The 10883-nt window shown below is 45.2% G+C and overlaps 1 protein-coding gene across 1 annotated transcript; it reads left to right on the top strand.

Annotated features, from left to right (window-relative positions):
• The first annotated feature begins 314 nt into the window (after nucleotides 1–314).
• usp31 (ubiquitin specific peptidase 31) lies at nucleotides 315–9540 on the top strand. Its single transcript, XM_049745405.1, has 16 exons — nucleotides 315–842; nucleotides 945–1079; nucleotides 1200–1294; nucleotides 1362–1454; nucleotides 1520–1655; nucleotides 1729–1876; nucleotides 2015–2192; nucleotides 2326–2437; nucleotides 2518–2612; nucleotides 2981–3058; nucleotides 3300–3429; nucleotides 3849–3968; nucleotides 4033–4258; nucleotides 4340–4498; nucleotides 4611–4763; nucleotides 5441–9540. The coding sequence occupies exons 1-16, from the start codon at nucleotides 315–317 to the stop codon at nucleotides 6853–6855; spliced, it is 3801 nt and encodes a 1266-aa protein (XP_049601362.1). The 3' UTR covers nucleotides 6856–9540.
• The last annotated feature ends 1343 nt before the right edge of the window (nucleotides 9541–10883 follow it).

Genomic DNA, 10883 nt, shown 5'->3' with positions numbered 1-10883 from the left:
GACAATCCGGAGTTAGTTCGTCGCTATGCGGCAGCCGACCGCAAAGTAAGGAGACTCCGGACGGAGCTTGTCGCCGCCCCGAGGGAAGGAAAGGAGCGAACGCGGCGGTTGTTTTAATATTCCCAAGAGGAATCTTACTTCTCGGTATGTTATTTAGTAAGTGGGGCGAGAGACTGTAGTTACAATGTTATGCCTGGTGAGGGGTTAGTTAACTCGGCTCGGGGTTGTTTGAGCGATGGAGCGTCGGCGGACAGCACGCCGCTGAAGGTCTCCCTTGACTCGGACTGGAGGGTGAAGGTGAGGGTAGTACAATCATGTCGTGTAAAGCCGCCACCAAGGATAAGAAGACGAGCTTCGGCAAGAAATTGTTCAGGCGAGGCTCGGTACGCTCCGTGGGTAGTTTTATGAGCAGAGTCCTGAGGACGCTCACTGCCTTGTCCCACTTTGGTTCCGAAGTGCAAACCGACGACGACAAGGATGACGGGGGCTTCTCGGCGTTTCACTCCGGACTTAAGGACGCACCCTTGGAGGACGGAGACCTCCGGTTCTACCTCTCCGGGGAGAGGATTCCCGGCGTGTCCGGCCTGAAGAACCACGGCAATACCTGCTTTATGAATGCTATTCTGCAGTGCCTCAGCAACACCGAGCTGTTTGCCGAGTACCTCGTCCTGGAGCAGTACAGGGCGGACGAGGCTAACCAGGAGGACAAACCAAAAACAAATGGCGTCCATCTGCAGAAGAAAGGTCCCATGGCCAAGGGGGAAGTGACAGAGCAACTGTCTGGACTTGTTCGGGCTTTATGGACTTTTGAGTACACCCCCCAGCATAGCAGAGATTTTAAGGTAACGCTGATGAGCTGCCATGGTTCATCTCAGCGTGCTCTTTTCGAGCCGAGCTGTGCAAATCCAAACACGAGTAAACCCACCACAAAATTTTTTTTACAGAACGCGGTGTCCAAGAACGCCACGCAGTTTAAAGGGAACGCTCAGCACGACGCCCAAGAGTTTCTGCTGTGGCTGCTGGACCGAGTGCACGAGGATCTCAACACCGTCAACCCAAACGCCAGGCCAACCTTGAGGGTGAGTTAAATAACGGCAGCTCGGAAAGCAACTTGGATGTGTCCCAAGAGGAAAGCCTGCTGGACCTGTTTACAACTTTTTCACTGCTATTGTCATTAAAACACGTTTGTGCTTGTTCAGCCACCTATCGACTTAGATGACCAAACCACGGAGGGACCTTCCCCGCCCCTTTCGGCTGGCTCGTTCGTACAGGAGCTCTTCCAGGCTCAGTACAGGTAAAAACTACATTCCTTTCTATGCGTCTACAGCATGAGTTGATCCATAGTTGTTTTTTTCCTGAAGGTCCTCCCTCACCTGCCCCCATTGCCAAAAACAGAGCAATACCTTTGACCCCTTCCTGTGCATCTCCTTACCCATCCCCCTGCCTCACACACGGTAAGTGGAGACGTTGTCAACGCCTGCGAATCAGCTTCAAGGAAATTCACGTGTTTGTTTTCCAGCCCTCTCTACGTCACGTTGGTCTACCAGGGGAAGTACTCGCACTGTCTGCGGATCGGCGTGGCCGTGCCCCTCAACAGCACCGTGTACCGCCTCCGTGATGCCGTGTCACGTGAGACCAAGATGCCAATGGACCAGGTGTTCATTCCTTCAGCTTCGCGCTAGCCAAATTTTCTCCACTTTGACTTACTTACTTGCTTGCTCGTTTTAGTTCATTCTGACTGAAATGTACTACGACGGCTTCCATCGTTCCTTTTGCGACGATGACGACGACCTGAACATCATCCAAGAGAGCGACTCCATCTTTGCCTTTGAGACGCCAGAGATGTTCAAACTGGAGAGCCTACGCACAAAAAGAGGTCCATGTTACTTTTTCACATCACGTTGGAGTAAATAAAATAAAAATGGAATTGGTGCAGTCCTCTCCCAAACGGATACAAATTGGATACTCATCTACAGTTCAAATCCAGCCTAAACTAGCTAACTACTTTGTACAGGAAGTCTTCTGGCCAACCTGAATCAAAACAACTTAAAGTATGGCGTGGAAAATGGCCGCACGCCGTCTTTCATGCAGGGGACTTTGACTCCCGCGGTGTCCCCAAATAAGAACATGGCATCGGAGAAAATGATACTGCTGGTGTGCAACCGAGCCTGCACCGGCCACCAAGCAAAAAGGTAAAGCTTCCATCTGTACTGTGACCCCAAGTTGGTACTCAGTTTTGTTTTAAGGTTTCATTAAAAAAAAAAAAATTGACACATTCACTGCCATTGACAACTATAGACGTCAATTTATAAATTGTCATTTTAGGTTCGGCTTGCCTTTCGTGCTGTTCATGGAGCGCACGGCTACGTGGGACACACTGCAGAAGGAGATTTTGGAAAAAATGCGCCATCTTTTGCGACCTGGGGTCTACATTCAGGTAGAAAGTGAAATTACTTTTTTTTTTTTTTTTAGCCCCAATGCATCATTAGACCTTTGCAAAACAATCTCCACACACAGGTGGGGCCTTTCAGTCTCCGTGTGGTCGGCGTGGTCGGGATCACCTATCTCCTCCCTCAAGACGAGCGACCGCTTTGTCACCCCACGGTGGAGAGGTTAGCGTTACTCTTTGGCGTATCAAATTTCACATCCAGGGAAAACATCATCAATCAGAACCGCAAGTGTTGTTTATCGTCTCACAGCCGTTCAGTGACAGGCCCGAGCAAGTCTTCAAATGCCAGTTTAGGATTTCTTTTTTCTTGTTCTTTCCTGAGCTACATAAAGCAAGCCAGAACATCACTCAAGCACAAAAATTCATCAGTAAAAAGCGTAGTTGAGTTTTTGTCCTTAGGGTAGCTAATAGAAATACAGTAAACTTTAAAACACATTTTTTTTGGTATGGCAACATTTACATTTTGTTGAACGTGTAACTTAAATAACTTACCCAACCGGAAATTTGTGGTTTTGTTTGTGGGGGTTTCAGAGCGTACAAATCCTGCGGACAAGGTGGACCGCCCCACGTGAAAATTGTGGTGGAGTGGGACAAGGAGACCAAAGATTAGTAAGTGGAGTCATCTCCAAGTTACATCACACACATCTTATTTAGCAATACAAATTGTGGTCAAAAAGTTGAATATGTCTTTAATTTAGTAGACATTTTAATATCTAATTCACCGGCATAATTTATCATTGGTGACAAGCTACCTCGCAATAAAGCAAAAATGAATTGACCTCTGCCAGCTTTTATCTTGTTCAAACTTAATGAACACAAATCACGTCACTTTTTTTTTTTTCCCCCACAGTTTGTTCGGGCACACGGAAGAGGAGTACATCCCCGACGCCGAGAGCGTTTATCTGCACAGAGAACAGCACCACCAGCCGCAGGCGTGCACGCTGGCGCAGTGTTTTCAGCTCTACACTAAAGAGGAGCAGGTAAAATTTCAGAAATCACAATTATATAAAAAAAAAAAAATCATCAATCAAACGTCGAGTTTAATAACTACCAGTGACTTTGAGCCAAAGTTCCTTGCGCAGAAATAAAAAATACTGTCTGACTATGTCTCCATTTTGCTCAGAGCACATCAGCTGGAATATTTTCTTCATGTTTATCTCGGTGCTCACTCCGAGAGTAATAACAGTCTTGAGCTCGCTGTGGTTTTGCTGCGTATTCGACTCCTAATGGTACGTTAGCACTAAGCTAGACACGAGAAGCGACGACCAACATAAACATTGTGGCTTCGCTCGCCGCTGCCAGAAAAGAATGTAGAAAGAGAAGCAAAAGCCAGCGCCTTGATTTTATTTTTATTTATTTTTTAAACAGTTTGTCCTTCATGGCTCTGGTTCTTTTTCAGCTGGCCCCGGATGACGCCTGGCGCTGCCCCCATTGCAAGCAGCTGCAACAGGGCCGCATCAAGCTCAGCCTATGGACGCTGCCGGATGTGCTCATACTGCACCTCAAGAGATTCAGACAGGTGATTTGAAGTTTGAACTCTAAACTTGTAGCAAATACGAGTTCTTCCCTTGGTTTCCCCGTAGGAGGGTGACCGCAGGGTGAAGATGCAGAACATGGTGAGATTCCCTCTCATGGGCATGGACATGGCGCCTCACGTGGTGAAGAGAAGCCAGAGTAGCTGGAGTCTCCCCTCGCACTGGTCGCCGTGGAGACGACCCTACGGCCTAGGGAGGAACCCTGATGACTTCCTGTATGATCTCTACGCCGTGTGCAACCATCACGGGAGCATGCACGGAGGCCACTACACGGGTAGCGATGACATCACAGCCTGTGAGTCATTGGGATGGGCAGTGGTTTTTTTCAAGCAATGTTTTCTGTCTACGCTCGTAGCCTATTGCAAGAACTCCGTGGACGGTCAGTGGTACTGCTTTGACGACAGCGAGGTGGCGCCGGTGGCTGACGACGACGTGTGTCAGCAGACGGCTTACATACTTTTCTACCAACGCAGGACCGCCATTCCTTCTTGGTCGGCCAACAGTTCTGTTGCAGGTCAGTCTGTGACTGATTAAAATAATGTGGGGCAAAAAAGTAAAGTACTGAGAATAGAGCCTTGGTGCACTATTATGTTTTGGATAGTGACTCTTAATGATCCGCCTGACAGGTTCTACCAGTTCTTCTTTGTGCGACCACTGGATCAACAGGCTGCCCGGGAGCAGACCTGCTAGTCTAGCGTCCGGCGCCTCGTCGAGACGCACCTCACTGGCTTCGCTGGCGGAGTCGGTGGAGTTCACCGGAGAGCGCAGCGAAGACGACGGTGAGGTCAAGATCGGTTTCCAGAGGAGCCGACCACACAAGTCTGTATTGTGACATTCTGATTTTCGCTTTTCAGATTGACAACTTCATGACTATAGTCAAGTCTGGTATCTAAATAATTGGTTTGGACTTGAACGAGTCTCAAGAGTATTTTTTTTCAAAACACATATTTTACCAACGTGCTCTCCCCAATAAAAATATTGCTGTTAGAATCAAATGAAACATGAAATAACTCAACCGTTTCAAAACTTTCTCCTCACCTTTGCGTCAAATTTGGACTAAATTGTATTTTTGGGGTGAAGACAAAAACAAGGAAACACCCATTCGAGGTGGTCCTCCGCTCTGCCGTGTCAAACTGAAACAGATGTGAGCCAGGCTTGCTGTTTGTGGCTCTCGTAATGAGGGGCTCACGCTGCAGACTGCTGCCTCAGCATATGGCCGCCCCGGGGCGCGTGTGGCCAGCACACACACACACACACAACAACGCTTATTGCCTGTGTAGTATTTGACAGAGTTTGATGAGCCGGAACGCAGTCAATTCATCGCTTCGCTGTATGTTTTTATGATTTGCTCGGATTTTCTAGCAAGCCCTTCCACATATGTCGCCTCAAAAACTGAATTTCTCAGCATGTTTTTAACACACTGAATGTCTTCATGAAATCTTTTTTTGTTTTGAAGGTGGTTTCTCAGCGCGGCCCTTTGTGAGGAGCATCCAGCGCCAGAGCGTGACTTCCAGGTCATCCGTAGCCAGCCCGCTAGCTTTGAGCGACAGCGCCGTCAAACCCTCGTGGTCGCTGTCGGCCAAGCTTCAAATTCGCCCCAACTCGCCCTCGCGCTTCTCTCTGGACTCACGTTGCTCGCCACCCCTGGAGAGAATCGGCGAGTCCTACGACGACCACGTGTCCACTTCCTGCTTCGGCGGCTATAGCCGGCACGAGCGGTACTCCGGCGGCAGGCCGCCCCCGGTGGCGGTGGAAAGCAGCTGCGGCGAGCAGGAAAACAAGCGATTTCTGGACATGATATACTGTCGCGCTCCCACGCCGGTGGAGAAGACGACGGAAAACAACAACCAGATTACGGCAAAAGACCAAAACATTCAAAACACCCCCTCCAAAGATCAGAACCGCAAGAGCAGCACTGGCGGTTCTGTATCCAAGGCGGAAAGCAACGTCGCCACAAAATCCACCAAAGCGGAGTCAGGAAAAACCTCCAAGAAGCGCCTGTGCTCCACCCACAAATCCGAGACGCCCACCAGCACACCCGTGAAAGGCAAAAAGGCGACCGCCACTAAAGAAAAGAGTGACAAGACAAGCTCATCCACTCCCAGCGGGACCCCATCCAAAAGCAATAAGTCACTCCCTTCCTCCAGCTCCACGCCGCAACATCGACTGTGCACGCGCTCCACGCCGCAATCATCTGCGTCGCCCTCTCCCAGGAACCTCAACAACCATGAAAAGAACCCAGAGAACGTTCGCAAGCGTCAGGTGGAGAGGAGCTACAGTCGGGATTCTGTGGTCAGCGCTCAGCGAGGAAGCACCGCACCGGCAGCGCGCTCGTCCATCCCCAAGGCAGCGGACGGCGCCGGCCGAGTGGAGCGGAGGTCAGTGCGTAGTTCCAGCAGCAGCTCTTCCGTCACTAGCTTGCGCTCGCCCAGCGTGTCCACCAGAGACCTACAGCGGGGCAGCAAGTCGGAGGAAAAAGGCTTGTCCTTTTTTAAGAGCGCCCTGAGGCAGCGGGAAAGCCGCCGCTCGGCCGACTTGGGCAGGAGCACGCTGCTCTTCAAAAAGACCTCAGAGAGGACGTGCAAGCAGAACGGACAGGTCAAGGAAGCCGGCGTCGAGCGCGCCAAAGCCTCCGACGCCGCGGCTTCCCCGCCGACGCTCGCCGACGCTCCCAAATCGGAGCCCATCAAGCAGACCGGCTCGCTCGGTCGCTCCCTGCTGCACGTCGGCAAATCCAAGTCTTCCGGCGCCGACGTGAGTCTCAAGTCTCCCGCTAACGGGACCAAGAAGCCCCTCGAAAAGAAGACGTCTTCCCGGAAGCTGTCGTTGGGGACGCAATCGCCCGCGCGGGCCCCGCCGAGGCCTCAGTGACGCAGCTAACGTACGTACTCTTCTCTCCAAATGCAGCTACTGTACATTCTTTGTGCCTATCTTCTACTCATAGCGATAAATATTCAGACTTGACACTCACCCACACTCAAAAAAAAATTCAAATCATACCCAAGGCTGGATTTACACTCCAGGTTCCTTAAATGGCTTCACTGAATCAATGAAAGTTGCGCATTTTATTTATTTATTTAAACTTATCCTCCAAAAAACTCACTGATTTGCAATAACGATGCTTTGCAGCCATTTTGTAGCATCTTAGCGCCAAGCAACTATGTTTGAGCAAGTTGAGCTGCTGCATCAACCTTATTTGGGCAAGGCATTAATTAATTTTTTTTTTTTTTTTTTAATATCCCTAGCTAGGCTGTTTTTTAAGCACATTTTTTAACTGACTGTTTACACTGACAGAACACGAGTCATGCAAATTGCACATAATACAATAATAATATGTGAACAATCAACATTTCATCCCATCTGTTTTTTTTTTTTGCTATAGTTTAGATTATGAGTTTTTTGGTATTGTTGTTTAGGGCAGATGTAGGGTGTGTGTGTACCTCATTTTTAGGACCTCAGGGCAGGGTGTATCCAGTTTGTGTTTGTGCAGATATTTGAAACATATCAGTCCATGTTTGGAAGATTCCGGTTGACGCCGCATAGCTCAGTTGTGCAACCTAAGGGGAAGGGGGAAAAACAATTCAGAATATTTGCCACTGGCAGCATGCAGTGTAAATCCAGACTTAGTAAATGACCCCAAATTGACTTTCTCCTCAATGGTCTGGTCTGCCGTGGAGACCACACACAAACGCTCACAAAAAAAAAAAGGAGTTTTATTGTGAGCAACCACACACCTCCGTGCAAAGCTATGGAATGAAAAAGTGCTTTGTGAAAAATTTCAGTCAGGCCAACATATGAAAATCCACTGTCAAATAATCCAACATGTCCATCATTTTCCAGATATTTTACAACTATTTTTGTTGACATTTTATGATAGAACTGTTTTTATATGTTTTTTGTTTTTCTTGGGAAAAAAAAAGGTGGGTTTTGAAATGACACCCTTTAAAAACAACAAAAAAAAAATCAACATAGATAATATATTAGCTATAGATGCGTCTGTATATAAGGTATATAAAATATGAACTGTTTTTTTTCTTCCAAATGGAAACTGAAAACGATCTTAAGCGCCTTTTCAACACTAATTACGCAAACCAATACTAGTCTACTACTTTATGCATCACTGAGTAGGAATGTTGTCTTGCACTTTTGAGTAGATGGCTAGTTTCCTCTCCTCCACTAACTCGTAGAAAAAAAAAAAACACTCGAAACTTTAACGTAATCGTCTCAGCATCACGTAGTAGTTTCATGCCTTAGACTAGATGGGTACTTTTTATGTCACGTGACTCGAGCATCTCGCCTCAACCTGCTGTTACCTCACGTATTTTTCTTCATCTGCCTGAAAATGCATCTTATATTTGCTCATATAATTCACGCCATGAAAAAAAAAGTCAAGCCTAACAAGACTTTTTTTTTTTTTTTTAAATAAATGACTGCAAGTTTGCATTCGCTTAACCTCTACACTGTGACGTGCGTCCCCGCTTTCACATCAACTTATTACCGTGATTCTTCCAACTTTTAAAAAACGGCAATATATTTGTCTTCCCGTCGTTTTTAAGTAGCATCATGCCGCTTTGGAGCAATATAATAATAGTTGCGATTCGTAAGGATGTACAAAAGGGACGCACGCGTGTACAGTAAACGCTCAAGCATGCTCGTCATCAACTATGCAAGTGTCTTGCTTGAGCATGTCAGCTTCATTTTGCACATCGTCGTTCTATATCATCACTTTGTTTATTTTGTGCTCTCCGGGTGCTCCGATACACTTTAAAAAAAAAAAAAAAAAAAACAATTTACTGTTGTAAACCAGCAGGACACAACATTACGGCTGTGATGTTTGTTTTTAAAAGTGCTGAAAGAGCTTCGTGTATTTACTATTTATGTCACGCTATAAATAGTTCAATAGTTTACGCAGCAAAATGCAATAACAAGTAATACATTTCTAGTTTTGTACTATAGTATGAACGTATGATCATATTTCACACACCAAATCACAAGACCTGCTGGTAAAATATACATAAATTGAGAACGCTTTTTAAAAATAATAAAAACTTGCAGTGCGTATATAGTATATATTACATATAGAAAGACTTGGTATCAAATATACTGAATGTTTTGAGAAGCCTTATGACTGAAAAAATAAGGAGCTGTCAAGTGATTGAATGTCATTTTGTTACGATCAACTGGATATATTTTTTTTAAGTTTTACATTTTCTTTTCCTACCAACTTTAATTAAAGACACTACAATGCTGAATGAAAGCACATCATGTCCCTTGTCTTGCCAGTTTATTAGGTACAGCCCTGCAATCTGCAATAAATCCCCCCCTCCCTTCAAGAAAAACCTGGCAGGTTTATTAAGCTGTTTTATTTTTAATGTTTATACTTTCTTATGCATCAAGGGAAAACACGTCATTTTTAAACATCACCTAAGTCTTCTGTATTAATTTATTTCTCTTTTTATTGTTATCGTGTATGCACTTTTTTTTATTACTTCAAATGTACAATTGTGTACATATTTTGCTGGTTTACCCATGTAAAATAAAAAATATGGAAAATCACATCTTATCGTAATCATTTTCCCTTGTGCAAACACTAGAGGGCGCTGTTTCCTCATTAAAGTTTCTCTGGGTGACTACATTACCACAACGACGGTTGGGATGCAGGAAAAATGAGTCACTAAAGGTCACGCACATGAACTGTGTCTAACTAAACGTTACTGTTATCCGTACAAGTGCTTTTCGGATCGGACACGATCAGACCGTAAAGTCTAAATTGTATCCAGGATAGATCACTGTAACCTGTAATTCGGTTATTCTTCCGCATACTACTCGAAAACACTTTGGCCTTTCAGCTAATTAGAGGTACCTTGTCATTGGCTTCTCGAATATGATTTATAGAAGGCGAACTATTCACTCAGGAAAAAGAGACCTAGCGCATTTGTCACCCTTAGGAGGTGTCGTCAGCGTAAGCGTAACAATCCATCATGACGTTTTTATTTCCCGGTGAATCCTTTAAAAAAAACATTTGTGACAGGAGGCGCTAGTAAGTGCATAAATGTTTGCATTATTACCGCCTGTACTCGCTACATATACAAAAAGAAGAATAAAAATTGGATGAAGCTTGTCAAAGACTAAAGTGTTATTTATTGTAACGCTGCAAAGGCCTGGCTCTGCTGTGCGTCCTTTTACAGAGCAGCGTCGGTGTAATGAGCAACGTGGCTCGTATTTACGTCACCACGAATTTCGTCATCGCCCTGCTGCAGCCAGTTGGCGAAACTTTTTTTTTTACATGTATAATTTAGCCATTATATGTAAACACTGTATTCAAATACAGTATTTGTAAAATTGTCGAATAAGTAAACTTTTTGTTCCTTCATATCTTGATTGTTGTAAACCAAAAGAGGTTATTTTATTTACTTTAAATTAATCGGTTGATTAATCGGTTACCAGAATTTTATTCTGCCAACTATCAGAATCTGCCTTAAAAAAAATCCATATAAATTAGGCCAAAATTATTTAAAAAAAAATAAAATATATTTCTATATAGTTAAAAAATATTCACAAAATAGAATAAATTCTTAATTAGGAAAAACACAACATTAGAAACAGAATCCTATTTTGATTATGCACCATTTCCGAAAATAAGGCCTGGTAAGGGTCCGCTGCCCGTACACAAAAGCCGAACTGTCCTTAAGCATGTGAAGCATGTGTCTCTCTGCCCTCTTTTACACACCATTCCCTTGACACTAGAATGTCGTTAACTGCTCGTTTTATTCTAGCTTTTGCGGCAAAAGACAGTGCTCTCTGCCACCTAATGGCCTTGTGTCATGCTCGTGGCAGCCTCGAAAAAAAAACAAGAAATCCATCGTATCAGCTCGACTAATTAACAGGAAGGAGAGACC

This window comes from Syngnathus scovelli, chromosome 16 (assembly GCF_024217435.2).
Source record: "Syngnathus scovelli strain Florida chromosome 16, RoL_Ssco_1.2, whole genome shotgun sequence".
In the NCBI taxonomy this organism is placed as follows: domain Eukaryota; kingdom Metazoa; phylum Chordata; class Actinopteri; order Syngnathiformes; family Syngnathidae; genus Syngnathus; species Syngnathus scovelli.
The sequence above is the reverse complement of the archived record's forward strand: the minus strand, read 5'-3'. Positions and strand labels throughout refer to the sequence as shown.

What these genes read in the sequence shown, in the direction of transcription:
- usp31 (XM_049745405.1), top strand. Translation starts at nt 315, where the DNA reads ATGTCGTGTAAAGCCGCCACCAAGGATAAGAAGACGAGCTTCGGCAAG. An exon ending in CTCTTCCAGGCTCAGTACAG is followed by an intron (nt 1,295 to 1,361) that starts GTAAAAACTACA and finishes TTTTTCCTGAAG; the next exon opens with GTCCTCCCTCACCTGCCCCC. An exon ending in ACCGGCCACCAAGCAAAAAG is followed by an intron (nt 2,193 to 2,325) that starts GTAAAGCTTCCA and finishes TTGTCATTTTAG; the next exon opens with GTTCGGCTTGCCTTTCGTGC.